The 16,713-nt window shown below is 39.5% G+C and overlaps 1 protein-coding gene across 25 annotated transcripts in view; it reads right to left on the bottom strand.

Moving 5' to 3' along the window:
• Window positions 1–420: 420 nt before the first annotated feature.
• The window catches only part of EPB41L3 (erythrocyte membrane protein band 4.1 like 3), a 201,346-nt gene continuing 185,053 nt past the window's right edge, over window positions 421–16,713 (bottom strand). For 13 of the 25 annotated variants that reach the window (XM_039521897.1, XM_039521900.1, XM_039521914.1 and 10 more), the window contains 10 exons: window positions 10,560–10,634; window positions 10,057–10,158; window positions 8,418–9,143; window positions 7,786–7,908; window positions 6,900–7,289; window positions 5,327–5,461; window positions 4,212–4,310; window positions 3,147–3,227; window positions 2,772–2,889; window positions 421–1,499 (listed from right to left, as the gene is read on the bottom strand). In XM_039521897.1, coding sequence (XP_039377831.1) covers window positions 2,779–2,889; window positions 3,147–3,227; window positions 4,212–4,310; window positions 5,327–5,461; window positions 6,900–7,289; window positions 7,786–7,908; window positions 8,418–9,143; window positions 10,057–10,158; window positions 10,560–10,634 — 1,842 coding nt within the window. In that variant the 3' untranslated portion in view covers window positions 421–1,499; window positions 2,772–2,778. The remainder of the gene's footprint in view (window positions 1,500–2,771; window positions 2,890–3,146; window positions 3,228–4,211; window positions 4,311–5,326; window positions 5,462–6,899; window positions 7,290–7,785; window positions 7,909–8,417; window positions 9,144–10,056; window positions 10,159–10,559; window positions 10,635–16,713) is intronic. The other 12 variants (XM_039521899.1, XM_039521921.1, XM_039521922.1 and 9 more) reach the window with 9 other exon arrangements.

Here is a 16,713-nt window from a genome sequence, read left to right as displayed (position 1 = left end):
ACAGCAAACAGAAAAGTAAGGATTCTCTTAAATAGATAATTCATCCATGATTCAGAGCAAATATATAAAAGAAAACAGATCTTGAGCCAATGCTACATTTTCATTATAATTTTGTTAGCCAAACACAAATAATTTCCATTTAACTTAACTGAAACACAGTACACCGCTATAGAAAAAAGAAGCATAATGTTCTTTTTCCTTTGCTAACATCATTTTACCCAAAGGAGTACATTTTCATATTATTATCCCGTAGGCTCCCCTGCAAACTCCAGTTGTCTGCACAGCATACTGTGGTCTATTGTAAGACAGGACTCACCTCCTATGCAGATGAATAAAGCCTTTGATATCATACAGATATTACTTGGGTTTTGAATATAAAAACACTGGATTCTTTTAGACACAGAACAATACAATTTTGGATGCATTTACCACTTTTATTTCACTATGCAGAAACATACATTCACCATGTGTTGTGACGCAGCTGAGAGTGTAATGGAGACTATATCCCTTCAGTGGACATTATAACGGAACACTAATGAGTTTTCGGTGGATGTTCTGTACATTTTAAGGCTTGGCTCTGAACTAGATCATAAATGGTGCTGACCAGATTCTGAAATGAAGCATTTTTTTCTCTGAGAACAAAAGGGAAGTCAATAAAAAACCATCAAGGTTATTTCAGAGTAATAATTTTGTAACACTATAAACTAAGGAAAATACAGACTTTCTCCAAAATAACCACATATAATTTACAGGGTTAGAACTTCTGAAGGGTGACTGGAAACTTTCTGTCTTTAACTCTGAACAAAGCTGACAAAAAATCTTAAAGTCAAGTAAATGTGCTGAAATCTTTACTACCTCACAAGGTATTAAATCAGGTATGCAAAGCACATTTTGTAAGAATTTAAATATTTTGATAAGATTAGAGATTCATCTTTTTTTTTTAATCAGGCAACAGTAATAAAACCAGATAAAACAAATACAAGATTCAAATTGTTTCCTGTATAAACTGTGTTATTGGCACATCTAATGTGTGATAAAACATTATACATAGTACCTATACAGCTTCTAGCAGTTTAGGGTAATCTTCAGTTACAGAATCCATAAACAAAAGGTTTGCCACCTAACAAATTTTAGTATGTTTAGATTTAATAAAATGTGAAAGGCATGAACTGTTTATGTGTTACATTAGATCACTGTTTATATTGTTTATGAACGTGCAGGTATAGCTGAAAACTTAGATATAATGAAAATTTAAAATGCTGCTTTTCTGTAAATTTATCTTTGCTTCATGCAATATTGTTTTACTGATGCTGATTCAGATTGCTTTATACGGGAAAATATCTCTGCCAGTGTCTTTATTAGCATTTACGATCAATTCTTCGGTACTGAAATTTTCCATGGACAGATACAAGTCAGTCAGGTTAGAACTGAGACTCCATATAGGCTCTGGTATTCCTAAGGGTGTGCATGACTGGATTCGTATGCAAGCTAAATTATTCCTGCAGGAAAGAGAACCGAGTTAATTATTTGAAACAACTGAGTTTCTCTCTCTCTCAAATCAAGGGTGAAAAGGGGCTCATGTTGCATACTTCAGCTGACAACAATATTATAACCACATGATTCCAGTATAAGTAACTGCCAACCTTGGGCCTGATCCAAGGTGCATTGGAAAGACCCCCATTGATTTCAGTGGGCTTTGGATCAGGCCACTTTACTGTTTTCTCTGAATTGATTAGCAGAAGACCATAACTGTTATTGGTGCTCATTCCTTAACGACTGGCGCCATTTTCCAAAGTAAGTAATAGTGGTCTTACTCACATTTGCTTTAGGCATTTATATTTCCTCATCCAAAGCAGGAAAGTAGTAAACTTTCAAGAGATGCTGCACATCATACTATGTTACTTATACCAAATGCTAGGGAATACATAGTGCTTCAAGACTATGATGCTGCTATCATTTCAGACAAATTAGACCACAGCCTCTTTTTGTGAGTGCATACAGCATTCAAAGCAGCCTATGGATGATGCTGTCATTAAGAGCTCTTGCATAGCAGGTTAGTATGTATGATATGTTTCTGCACATACAGTAAATACAATATTATCAAGATGACCGTTTAGCCAAACTTAGTTGGAAAGCATGCCTTTACTGAAGACAGCTTGACACAAGAAAAGCTGCATTATTATCTCATTCTGAGAAACAATGCCACTTTCAAACACAAAATATCCTTACAAAACACGAGGAAGTCAAGACATCCAAATATTGACACAACAATTAATTTGGGTTTAATAAAAGTAAATTGAACCACAAAGCTTTACAAGTTTGAACTAAAATCCTAAATTGTGCCATATTTGTGCCTAAAATAGGATAAGTAGCTATAATTATTTCCCTCAGCATTTTAAAAGAAATTAAAATTGTACCTTTAAGAACAAAATGTTTTTGTTCTTAAGTCACATATATAAACAGACAACAGATTTTTGATCGCAGAGTTAGAAATTTTAGGAATACATCAAAGCACGGATGAGTAACATCCAGAGAGCCAACAAAAGCAAATTTCCATTTCTCTAACTGGCACTATTAAACAAAGAAAAATACATAGACCTAAATGTGTATAATTTACATCTGAAGTAAATTCCAGAATTAATACTTGGCTCACATGGTTTTTGCAAATGCCAGTGAGAGAAATAAGGAGTTAGAGGTGAATTATGGAAGGAGAATGTCTTAGCTGCATGCCAGCCCAGTGAGTGCCTAGGAAAATCATCTATTCCTCTTACCTGTGGGTCAATCCTCCCCATCTTCTGGTGTGATTTCTGTCTCTTTATGTACCACTACTTTGGTCACTGACATGTCAGGGTGCTGCTCTTTGGCCTCTTTAATTGCCTGAGCCAGCGCCTAGCCCAAGGAAACCACAGAAGGGCAAAAACAAAAAGGAGGTGGAACATGCATGATCAGTAGCAAGGTGGAGAGATTCATGAGAAATTACACAATTTACAAATGAGGAAAAATGATTAAAATATACTATCATTGATTTAAATACTAATCCAGTTTAAGGCATGCCAGTATGAACAGTGTTTTAAAGTTTAAGGTTAAATATACCCTCTTTGGTAGTTTTCAGTTCAGGGCAGCTTTTTGTAGCTTATATACTCTACCTGATCATGGTCAATATCTGCATCTCCTGTGATGACTATTCGTTTTTCAATTCTTGTCTCTGAAATGCCTCCCTTCACAGTCTAAAAGTGAGAGGAACAAATACAAATAAACACTCATTTAAAAGTGGTGCTGCTTGCTCAAAGAAACAGTTCCAGAATCTGACGATAAATGAGCAGGAACAGTTCACCTAGCAAGAGTTTCAGAAAAGATGGTTATATAGTGCATATATCAGAATGGTTGACATCAACTGCATATCCAACATATGAAAGAAAAGCATGGTTATACAGCATATTTACACGCACAACAGGAGAAACACAAAGCCTCTGCTCCTACTTAAGTCCAATTGTGAGGGCTCTTAAGTGGGGTGTGACCTTGTGTGACTCCTTTGCCCAGAGATGAATTTCACCCAGATAGGCTTAAATTCTGGCCCCAGTAGGTATGTCTGCACAGCAACTAGACACGCATAGCTGGCCTGTGCCACCTGGCGCGGGCTTGCGCTGTGGGGCTGTTTTATTGCTGTGTAGACTTCTGGGTTTGGGCTGGAGCCTGAGGTCTGGGACCTCCCGCCCCATAGGGTCCTAGAGCCCAGACCCCATCCTGAACCCAGAAGCCTGCACAGCAATCAAACTACCCCGCAGCCTGAGTCGGCCGGCATGGGCCAGCTGTTGGTTTTCCTTTGCTGTGTAGACATACTCGGTGAGGATAATGGGAGTTACGCTTAGGGAGGAAAGATGGTCCAGGGGTTGGGGTGCTGGCCTGGGACTTGGAAGACCCAGATTCAATATCCTGCTCTGCCACAGACTTACTGGGTGACCTTGGGCAAGCCACCTAATCTCTTTGTGCCTCGTGTGTAAAATGGAGATAACAATTGCCTACCTCACAGGGATGTTGTGAGGTGCTCAGACACTACTGCCATAGGGACTACATAAGTATATACACTAGATAGGATTTCACACAGAAAATATTAGCATACATCCATATTCTGAAATAAATATTGATTTATACAGTCAGGTCAAAGTTCTGAAAATACATCTATTCAAGGACTGAACCCCTCATTTTCTTACTTTTGTGATATGTGTAGTAGTTGTAGTACTGGTAGTTTCAGATGTGATGGTCTGTGCACTCATCAACACACCTGGCTCTGAGTCAGCACCAGAATCTGCCTAAATAGCCAAAAGAAAAAAAAATGCCACAAATAGTTTGTGAAAAATGGAGATATTGGCTGAGCTTTCCTGTCTCTAGACTTCTGCATAAAGAATGTGGTTGATGATATAAACTACTTGCTGCTGGGATATTTCTTTATAGCTGACAGGCTAGTCCATTTGACTGAAACAGCAGCATTTCTATTATGCCTGGTGGTGTTCAAAGTGCTTTGCAAATAGTTCCTATTGTGGCTACTTCTAGAGTGGAATGCAGCAGCTGCTTAACAATAAACATCAACAGTTGGAACATGAAGTGAAGAATTCTACATGCAACTGGAACTGCCTGGAGAATTCAGAGGTAGAAGGTAATTGCTTGAGTTGGTATTTCATCTGAACACCAAAATTAATATCTTATTGTATTAAGAATATCTTAATATTCTTTTTGTAATACCCTTACAAAAAGAATGATGTGGTTGTTTAATGGCCAGGAGTGGTCAGACCCGTCCCATAGGACTTAGATGTTATTTCATTACTTACGTTTCTACTTCAGAATTTTGCATCACCTCATAAGTTTACAAGAGTACTTTTGTTTATAATAATAATAGGAGATATACCTATCTCCTAGAACTGGAAGGGACCTTGAAAGGTCATTGAGTCCAGCCCCCTGCCTTCACTAGCAGGACCAATTTTTGACCTAGATCCCTAAGTGGCCCCCTCAAGGATTGAACTCAACCCTGGGTTTAGCAGGCCAATGCTCAAACCACTGAGCTATCCCTCCCCCCCTTGTATATGTCTCATACTGTTTTTTAAGGATATACATCAAAGTCCTGTAGTCTAAGCAGTGTTCACAAAAGACCGCATACTGGTACAAATAAGAGTGCCTTCAGATAAACATACATATTTATATAGTCCTTCTGTTTAGTATAGACTTACTATGGGTGATATTACTACTTAATACTGTAACATATTTAAAGCAGCTGACAGGTATTTTTTTAGCCCTTGGTAAATTAGGTCCTGGGTCTTGCAGAGTTTCTTACCTGTGATGATTCATATGTAATGGTTTTTGTTTCTGTATGAACTATGGGAACTTCCTTGGTAGACATTTCAAGCTTCTCCCCACCTGGAGAAACACTGCCAAAGCTGATGGTTTCAGTCTTCACAACTGGTGACTGCTTCAATGGAAAAGTAATTGGAGCATTTATTAAAGCTTTTGGATTTCTCAGAGATTTTTTTTTTGTTGGGGAATGGAAAAAAAATAAAATAAATGTGCTCTGCATTACAGGAAGGAAAAAAATGTCAGCATAATGGTCCATACATGTATATATGTTAACAATATTCCAAGGTGGTTTTTATATCTAATGCTAAGTTGTACTTCAAGAAAGTCGACTTTAGAAAAGATGCAAATATTAAAAATTTGCTTATTTTAAAATACAATAGAACAGATTGACATTACAAGTTTATTTTCTTGTAATTACCTCTCAGAAAGAGAAGCAAAACAATATGAAGGTTTTTAACACCTTAGTACAAATAGGTTTAGAAATCCTGTTAATGAAGCTAAAATGAAAAAACTTAGTAGTTTAAAACAAGGTAAATTATTTACAATTGAGACAAACAGAGAAGAATGTATTATTTTCTGTTCCTTTTGGACAAGTGAACTCTATAAATCTTAATGAACTTTCCACAGGCAGTGGACACTGAATCCTTATGATCCGTTACATAAAAGGCATCAGTCTTCAGCACTGCACACTCCTTTAGGTAAAATATACATTGCATGTTGTCCAGGACCGGCCTTACTGGTGGGCGACCTGGGTGACGGCCCAGGGTTCTGTGGTCCAGGGGGATGCCATGCTCAAAAGGAAAGGAGTGGGGCAGGCCTGGGTTGTGAGGCTGCGGAAGGGAGCTCAGGGCAATGAGGAAGAAAACAGCAGGGTCTGGGGGTGATGGAGGGTTGGGGAGCCCAGGGAGGCAGCGGGGGCCAGCGGCGCCAAAATACGAGTTTGGTCAGGGCGCCGTTTTCCCTAAGGCCGGCCCTGATATTGTTGATAATGGAAACCAGCAACAAGCCTCAGAACTGCCATGCAAGAAAGAAATAAGAGGAGAAACAAACTGCCCACTATAAAGATGTGATAATGTAATCTACTACCTGTGTATATTTTATTTAACTCTTCATCGGTGGAGTTAATTTAGTCCAATATTGTATACATTATACCAGTGATAATCAAACCTCAGCGGGTCAGGAACCAAATTAGCAATCATCATTAGCCAAAAGAGCCACAGTAGTGTAAATTCATTGTGTGTATAATATATATACACACACACACACACACACACACACACACGCGAGTCTGTGTGTGTCTATAAACATACATATATATATCTATTTTTTTTCCTCACAGCAAAATGATTGACCAAGTATTCTACAATTGGTTAATAATATAGCAAAAATATCCTGATTGGTTAATAATTAAATCACATGGTGTTTTAATATCACGTGCTGCAAAGAGCTGCAGGAGACTCATTAAAGAGCCACATGCAGTTCCCGAGCCTCAGTCTGAGTATCACTGCCTTATACTTCAATGCAGAAAGAACTGATTATTAATAACTAGTTACCTCAAAATGAGGTTTTCTTTCCAATGTATCGGAAACGTGGACTGTTGCACTCTGCTCCTCCTCTTGCTGATGAGAAGCAGCAGCAATTTCTTCCCGCTTGGTTACAGCTTTATCAGCCTCCTCCCTTTTTTCCTCTTTAGCCCCCTCAGTCACAGCTGAACCCTCCTTTCCTTTCATACTAGAAGCAACAGCAGATACTGCCTGTGCCATAGCATCCAGCTGATCTCCAGCCAATTTAACAGCATCCCCACTTGCATGCACATTCGTCACATATCTCTCCTCGACCAGTACAGTGTCCTGCACAACCTTCTTCACTGAATCCTGATATGGCTGAATCTCTTCCTTCATTTCGCTGACACTTATCTCCTGGCTGGTCTTTGTTTCCGTTTTCTGTAGGGAAATGGATCTAAATGTCAGAAGTGAAAAATAAAACTTAACCCAGTTACTAATGCCAATGTACTGTAAATATAAGTAACAAATGATATTAAAGTTTGCCATTTTGTTTCTCCTGAGTTGCTTAAGTTTTTACTTTAAGGTAATTATTATAGCAAAAACACACCATGAATCAGCATTTAAAAAGGGGAGAAGAAATCTCATACTATCCTTTTTGTTTGTATCAATGCCCTAGCATTCTAAAAGCAAATAAAATATCCTGTAAAATGACAAAAGAAAAAAAAAAGGAATAGAACTTGATTTTCTTGTGAGGTTTCTAGCTGTGATCTAGCTTAGGAAGTAAAAGGCACACCAAGCATTTGCATTAATATTAACCATGCAGATTCTGAAATATCTATAAGTCAAACACACTTATGTGCAAATATAGGGAACAAAAGAAAAAAAAATCAGTAGTGTGCAGTTATAAAATTAATAGATGGAATCAAATGGCCACCTGAGCCCTGCTATGTGAAGTAGAAGTAACCTCTCCTATGAACTCAGTTGGTTTTCTTGCAGACTCTAATAAACTGAAGATATCTGAACCATCCAAGGTTTTTTCACTGGAGGACTGTTTAGTCTAAGTGGACAAAGAAATGCAGAGTCATACACAAAAGAGAGACAGACACACACACACACAGATATGTTAACTGACAAAACTCTAGGCTGAGACAGAGGAGAGGAGGATAAGGTTGCAAGGACACAGACAGGTTGAAAACAGGGAATGGAATGGGAAAATAAATGAGCACAACTCTGTAATGACTATAAGCAGTAATTTAAAAGCATACTTGTTAGCACTGGGATTTTACTGGTTCAAGCAAACCCTTTTTTTCCCCCCATTACAAGCCCCAGCAGCAATACTACATTTCAGCAACATGGATCTCTAAATAAATTTGAAAAGTTTAAAGCATTATATAATGCCTGCTTTGGACTGTGGTACTGACTTAAATCATGAGAAAAAAAAATAAACTGGGTTGGCTATTGTCAACATAAAGCCAAGCAGCAAGGTAGGGTAGTGTGAGGGTATTGCCTGAAAAATGTCATGCTTTAATCTTTAAATTGTGGCACAAAGTCAAAGCCACTTGTTACCACTACTCTTGATGCAGACGACTCAGAAACATAGTGAGCAGTAGCAATGGTAAATGGCTGTTCTCTGGAATATCTCCACTCAGACAGGCTCTTATCTTTCCGACCAAATGCCCCTGCTTTCAGAGCTTCACTGTCAAGGTGTTTTTCAGCTCTGCCAAACTGCAAGCTTCCCAGTGCACCATGAAAATCCTGGTCCATCTTTTGTGCTTTCTTCAAACTTTCCTCTTCAGGACTATGCAACTGAGACTCTGCTTCCTTTATAGGTGTCAAAGATTCGGACAGCTTTCTTTTTGTACTCTGTACATCGGATCCCCTCCTTGCTTTTTCGTCTGTGATGGGCTCTAGAATTTCATATTCAGCCACTACTGGAATGATTTTCACAGATTCTGGCATTCCCCTCTCCATTTTTTGAAATGCTTCTAGTGATGACTGCACTGTTTTCTCTCCCTCTTTAGCTTTACTTGTCATGGTTACAATTTTCCCGGATACAGTGTCATAGGACTTTCCTAAGGTGTACATTTTCTGTTTATTCTCCTCTTTTGATTGTATTTCATTTTCCAAGTCCTCAAAGCTTTGCATTTCAATGGTACTGGATTTTAATATCTCAGGTGGAATGTCACCAGTTTTACTGCGCACAGTCATTACTTTGTATGTCACAATTTTTTTCGATTCACCATCAACTACCTCAGTAGGTATTTTGTCTACAATAACCCAATCCTCAGTGCCCTATATTTGAAATATAAAAGCTACATTAGATTATCCAATTGCTTATTTTTGTTTTAGGAACACTAAAATATTAAAACTTAAGGAATTTGACGTAGCTATTTTGAGAACATGTAATAGCTGTACCAGGCACAGCAGCAATTAAACTTATAAACAGCATCACTGTTTGCAACGTCAAATCTGCAAAGAGTTTCTTTTGTGACCCCCATTTGAGGCCATTTTTAATTCACTTTAGGCACGGTCTTACTCTGATAACTTGCAGCTGAGTAGCATTTAAAAAAAATAAAAAACACATCTGACTGGCTGTTTTTGAGTAATCTTGGCTGGCTATAAGCTCATGCACCATAACAATGACCTTTATTTTAAAGAAATAGGGTAAGTTATAAAAATAGGATAATTAGCCCATTCAGTCACCCCCCCCACTCCCATGCAAATATTATTTTGGGAAAGTATTTTGAGGTCTCTGGACAGCACATGTTTGTATATGCAGAGTCTTAACTGAGTTTCCTTGCTTTTATGGGAATAAATCAGACTCCCTTAGCATTATTTAAATTTAGCTATGCAGTATATTAAATATCCTGAGTATTGTGGATTTTGTTTGAACATAATACAAAATATACTAATGCAATGTGCCCATATACACATACAAGTATGCTACGTGATTTAGTTTCAATTAGGGTGACCAGATAGCAAGTGTGAAAAATCAGGAGAGAGTGTGTGTGTGTGTGTGTGAGAGAGAGAGAAATAGGAGCCTATATAAGAAAAAGACCCAAAAATTGGGACTGTCCCTCTAAAATTGGGACATCTGGTCACCCCAGTTTCATTGTACACAGTGTCCAATTATTTATTCCTACAATAGTTTAATTTATTCAACTAAACCAATGCACTGGTTTAAATAAAATTAATTAAAAATAACCTCTAAGGATGATGGAACACTTTTCTGGAAAATGATTTGATGAGAAGTAACAACAGTGCCAGCAGATTCTCCTTCCTGCAGCTTCTTCTCTATCTCCCTTGGCTAATGGAAAAACCAGTAAGAATTCAAACTTCATCATCAAGATAATCTGAATTCACTTGACACCATAAAGGAAATTCATTCTAATGACAACAGTGCCTCATACACTAACATTTTCAGTGAGACTTCTGTATTCTGCAAATGCATGCACAGTTAGAGAACTTTCCCCTCCCCCAAATCCATTCACCCAAGGCTGTTACAGGGAAACAAATCTCTAGTAGGTAGACAAAATCTTTGGAGGGTACTTGTTCTCCGTCCGCAGCATTCTGCCCACAATAACATACCTACTTGTGGAGCATTTTTTTTACATAAAGTTGTGGCTTTGAAAAGGAAAACGATAGCAAAAGAGTAACTCTGTGCCAGTCTATTTGATTGCATTTTAAGAAAGTATGTTTTGTTTTTACCTGCGACTCCAGGAATGTAGTACTTCCCTTCTGCAAAAATATAAGTTTTTCAGATTTTTCTCTCTCTTCTTTGGTCTAATGAATAAGAGAGGGCCGGGGAGTAGACAGTTTTAATAACTGAAATGCATTCTTATTCCATACCATATACAAACTTATCTATGTTTCATACATTTCTAATGTACAAGCAAACCATTCATTGCCAGACTATTTCATGTGAGAAACTAGCAAACAGAATTAAACAGGAATGATTGTAGCAAAGAACTTTCCAAGCAATAATAAATAAAATAAAATAAAATAAAATAAAATCCAGGAGTACCTCTTTGCTCAGGACATACAGGTGAATGAAAGATAGACACTGGGATGGATTTTAAGCAGCAGGCTACAACTTTATTAACTTACAACTGGGTATGGATGGTATATAACCACCCCATCTCATATACCAGACATTTAACGGAGTCTACTGTGGGGTTACAGGGTTCCCACCATATAACCAAAAACAACTTGTTCCACAGGGCCCAGCCCACTTCTGAGTCCTCTCACCCACTCCCCATGACAGGGATAGAGGTTACAAATGGGGGATCTCGGTCTGTGTAAACTTAGGCCTCATTTACCACTGGTAGCTGGCCCTTTTAACCTTTATGCACACTGGACACAGGCTGTAAATTGTGACAAACTGAAGATTCCTAAATAATCCCTTACTAACAGACTTCCAAATCCTATTCTTCTGTTCCTGAACTGTGCCTCCACAATGATGCAAGGAAAGTGAAAAACCCTTTGGAAACTAATCGTTTGGCCCAGTGTGGAGAAAAAATCCTCATCCCCCAAAAGAGTGATTGGTCAGACCCATCCCTTCCTATCCAGCATTCTGGAAACAAAACTCACTGTGGTTACAGCTAAAGGCAGGGAGGGGAGAGCAGATGAAGAGGCAAGAGGCTTGTGAAGTCCAGGGGAAAGTTTAAATTGTTGGGAAGGGTGTGGATGGACCAATCAACTCCCATTCCCCCCACACCCCAAAGCCAGCCAATGGGAGGCAAGAACCTCAGGAGGCGGGACACGGCTTCTGCATCTTTGCACATGGGTTTTACTCCATCCATACCTTCTAGGAGGGGTCCATCCCCTTTTCTGATCCAACCAACATCCCACAATCTCACTTGTTGAGACGGGGGTGGGGACATTTCTCCCCTTCACTTCTAAGGCAATGCATTTTTATGACCAAATATCCCCCGCAGTGTGATGAGGGAGAGAGGGAGTTGTGGAAAAATCCCCATCTACTATAACATCTAGTGTATTATTCTTTATTATCTTTTTTGCAAGTATTATTGCTGAAGTGATAAAAGGGTAATCTTTCAACATTTAATGTGACATGTATTCTACATGTTTTAGGCACTTGAGAAGAATATAAATTTTAACAATAAAAAAACAGACAAAATAAGCAACATTTACAAACTATGCATGGAAAGATAACTCACTGAGCTTCAGGAAACAAACAGCTACTACTGGTTGAACCTCACTGACAAAAGCTCTGTGTGTGTTTTTTAAATCACATTTTCCTATTTTTTAAAATGTTAGTCTTTTGCCTATGTTGTGTGAAACTGACTAATGGACTATACATTTCCTTATAGTAATCTTAGGTGCTACTTTTAACTGTACTAAACAATTCTTAGGTGAGATTTAAGTAGACTGTATCTCTTTGAATTGATTACATTATTTTAAAAAAACAAGTGAAATTGGATGTTATCAAAACTCATCTTAATATATCGTGTTCCAGAGGAACCATGCCATTTATTTAAACACCATACATTTCCAGCACATAGAATTATGTTATTTTGTATCACTCAATGCACTAGAGAGATCAGTGGTACTTAGTCTAAGTAAATGGGGCCATTATGACAATTTACAATACAAATCACAAAAATTTAGTAAAAGCAGCAAAGAGTCCTGTGGCACCTTATAGACTAACAGATGTACTGGAGCATGAGCTTGCATCCGGATGACATGCATCCGACGAAGTGGGTATTCACCCACGAAAGCTCATGCTCCAACATCTGTTAGTCTATAAGGTGCCACAGGACTCTTTGCTGCTTTTACAGATCCAGACTAACATGGCTACCCCTCTGAAAAATTAGTAGGTGATACTAAAAACTAATATCTCCCAGTTTCCTGTGTCAGATGTTACCAAATGGGTCAGTAGAGGGCCTAGAAAAATTTTAAGTTAATAATAATTCAAGGACTGATTTGGGGAAGACGAGGGTAACACCTGGGAAATGGTGTGCTGAGCTGAATGAAACTTATTATGGGTCAGATTGTGATACCCTGACTCCTGTTGAAGTCAGCGGGGCTAACAGTAGAGAAAGATTCTACGCTATCTGAGAAAGAATATTGTAATCTGACCCTATCTGACTGAGAAGAAATAATAAAAACGATCTGAGGGAAGACTGTTGTCATGAGACAATTCTCACAGCATCTGAATACTCCTTGACCTTTGTCAATCTGGGTACACTTGTATCTTCTTGTCCCATTTATGCACTGGGTTTCCAAATGGAATCTGAGGTATTGATTTTGATTGAGCAGGAATCCTTTTGGTTTATAAGAGAGGTAGGATGCTGAGATGTCATGGCTAGTGAGGGCCCTTCGCCTTTGGAATTCCCCCTCTCACCGTTGGTCCAGAAGAGCCCTCACATCTGTGCATCTTTAGAGCATTTTGCTGAACCTCATCTATTTGGGTGGATTTTGGGGAGAACTGAGGTGCATAATGTTGGTGAAATTGGGTGGCATGTAGGTTTTGAGAGAGTTTAGGTGGTTGGGGGGGAATGGCTGTTTTTGTGGGGAGTTTGTTTGCTACTGCTGGTTTTTTGTCTTACGTATGGGCTTGGGCTTTTATTTTGTTGAATGTGCCTAGAGTCTCATTGCGTTCAAAACAAAGTAAACAGGGATTTTTAGTTGCTTATACATTTTTATCAAGCCTCTCTCTGTCGTATTTGGGCACATTTATCAAAATGACAACCAAAATGATTTCTATCAAATAGTAGTAAGAAAAAAAGCCATTTCAATAACCACCTCTTCCACTGATAATAAATATCTTCCCAGCCACTGATTTTAAAAAGCCAAGGTAAACAGATGAGTCTTGCACTGTATCCCAGAAGCCTGCCAAACTGAGACTCTGGTATAGTGTGATTTCTAAAGCCAGAGCTGTTCATCATGAATGCTTTGTCATCTGTTCATAGGGATTCATCCCTTGGGGAGGATAGCAAGAGCATTCCAGCTAATTGTAGCTACCATTGATGTATGACGTAACAGATTACAGTGACTATAAAGATACCGCCCCATTCATGAAGCTGCTATTCTAAGTATAAACTCTGAGGATTTTCTCAATACAAAGGGGACACAATCTGTGCTCTTATATTCATGTAAACCATCAATGAAGAAATTATGTTTTATAGAAGAGGCACTCAGAGATTTAATACATTTAATGTTGCTTGGGCCTGGTCTACACTGGGGGGGGGGGGCGGTTCGATCTAAGGTACGCAACTTCAGCGATGCGAATAGCGTAACTGAAGTCGAAGTACCTTAGTTCGAATTACTTACCTGTCCTTACGGCGCGGGATCGACGTCCGCGGCTCCCCCGTCGACTCCGCCACCGCCGTTCGCAGTGGTGGAGTTCCGGAGTCGACGGGAGCGTGTTCGGAGTTCGATATATCGCGTCTAGAAGAGACACGATATATCGAACTCCGAGAAATCGATTGCTACCCGCCGATATGGCGGGTAGTGAAGATGTACCGTTGGTTACCTTTATATGGATTAAACTTTATCTGATGTTAGACAGTGTGATCTCTCTTTGGGAAAAAAGAGTTAGTTTAGGAAATGTAAAGGCAGAGAAGTTACTGCACCACATTGTTAGAAAAAGGGGTTACTACTTACTGCAGAACTGTACATAATTTACTTTGTAAGGCCACACCAAGTTCAGCATGGTACTTAAGCACCTGCATAGTTTTAAACATTTGAGTAGCCCCACATAAATCAATAGGGTTATTTGCACGCTTAAAGCTACCAATTGTGCTCTATACTTCCTGAATCAGAGCTTAAATACAGTGTTTAGGAATGATATCTTTTTACTATACTGGAACTGGATTCCTACTATGTAGCTGCATTTTTAGGAGACTCTTCCCTAGGCATCTGTAGAATATCAATCACCACAGTGTCTAAGCACTGCATATATTGGATGCAAATTGAAAGATCCTTAGAATCATCCCTTTCTAATTCCTGGTTTAGGCTTCCTTACAAGTCTGAGATTGTACACAATCCCTGAACGCATTGCCCTGATCAGTATAAGCAGTTCCTTGTAATATTTGGGATCCAGGGCTTTTCTGAGTGAAAGTCTGTTTCTCTCTTCAGGTGTTCAAAGAACTGGAAGCTGAGGAGTGTTTCCAAACATACAAGTGCAAGTTTCTTCATATTTTCCCATTACTGTCTGTGACAGACCCAGACCAGTGGGGTACAGGAGTCTGGTAGCACCGGATGAGTAGTTTTCTGTTCCCTGAGTGACAAAAGCAGGGGCTGCCCTAGAGCAATCAGGAACCTGCTAGAACCAATTAAGATAGGCAAGCTAATTAAGACACCAGGAGCCAATTCAGAACTTACTAGAATCAATTATGGCAGACAGACTAATCAGGACACCTGGTTTAAAAAGGACCTCCCACCAGTTAGTGAGGGGGTGTGCAAGGAGCAGGGAGTAAGAAGATGTGCTGCTGGAAGAGTGAAGAGTTCAAGCGTGATCAGGCTTCAGGTGGAAGATCCTGCAGTGAGGATAAAGAAAGTTCTGGGGGGAGACGATGGGGAAGTAGCCCAGGGAGTTGTAGCTGTCATGCAGCTGATACAGGGGACACTGTAGACAGCTGGTATCCATACAGCCCTAGGCTGAAACCCAGTGTAGAGCGTGGGCCTGGGTTCCCCTAAACTCCTGATCGGACACAGGAGGAGTTGACCTGGTCTGTGAGCAACACCAGAAGGGAAGGTCTAATTTGGAAAGGGATCGGGCCTGTCCCTGACCCATGAGGTAGGACACAGAGACTGCGGGGATTGTTCTCCATTTCCCCCACACTGGCCAGTGATGAGATTAGCTGAGTGAACGGCAGGTTTGAGCCTCTATCAGAAGTGGCCAAACTGATGGCTGCCGTGAACCTCTGAGGTTAGCAATTCCGCCAAAAAGCGCAGGACCCATTGTCATGAATATAAGGGGAAGGGTGACCACCTTTCTGTATACAGTGCTATGGGGTCCCTCCCTATGGGGGCCAGAGGCACAAAATCCTCTTACCTGTAAAGGGCTAAGAAGCTCAAGTAACCTGGCTGGCACCTGACCAAAAGGACCAATAAGGGGACAAGATTCCCGCCTTATGCAGAAGATATATGAAGGGGTAAAACAGAACAGACAAACAAAAGCCTCCCCCTCGAGATTTGAAAGTATCTTGTCCCCTTTAGATTGCGATTTCCTCAGAACAGAGAATGCCTTTAAGTGCTTGGTAAGCACCTAATGGGAGCGACCTCAAATAAAATACACAGAGGGTAATAGGGTGATAAAGAATAGCCAACATGGATTTGTCAAGAACAAATCATGCCAAACCAACCTCATTTCCTTCTTTGAAAGGGTTACTGGCCTATTGGATGGGGGAGGGAGTAGTACATATGCTATATCTTGATTTTAGTAAGGCTTTTGTGACACAGTCCGAAATTACATTCTCATAAGCAAACTCGGGAAATGTGGTCCAGATGAAATTACTATAAGGTGGGTGCACAACTGGTTGAAAAACTGTACCCAGAGAGTAGTTATCAATGGTTCACTGTCAAACTGGGAATGCGTATCCAGTGGTGCATGGCATGGGTCAGTCCAAAGTCCAAAACTATTCAATATTTTCATTAACGACTTGGATAATGGAATGAAGATTGTGCTTATAAAATGTGCAGATGACACCAAACTGGGAGGGGTGCAAGCACTTTGGAGGGCAGGATTAGAATTCATAACAACCCTGACAAATTGGAGAATTGGTCTGAATTCAACAAGATGAAATTCAATAAACTAAGTGCAAAGTACTTCATTTCAGAAGGAAAAAATCACATGCACAACTACAAAATGGGGAATAACTGGTGAGGGGGTAGTCCT

The sequence above is a fragment of the Mauremys reevesii genome, linkage group 2, assembly GCF_016161935.1.
Source record: "Mauremys reevesii isolate NIE-2019 linkage group 2, ASM1616193v1, whole genome shotgun sequence".
Taxonomy (NCBI): domain Eukaryota; kingdom Metazoa; phylum Chordata; order Testudines; family Geoemydidae; genus Mauremys; species Mauremys reevesii.
Note: the sequence above shows the minus strand (reverse complement) of the source record. Positions and strands in the feature narration are given on the sequence as shown.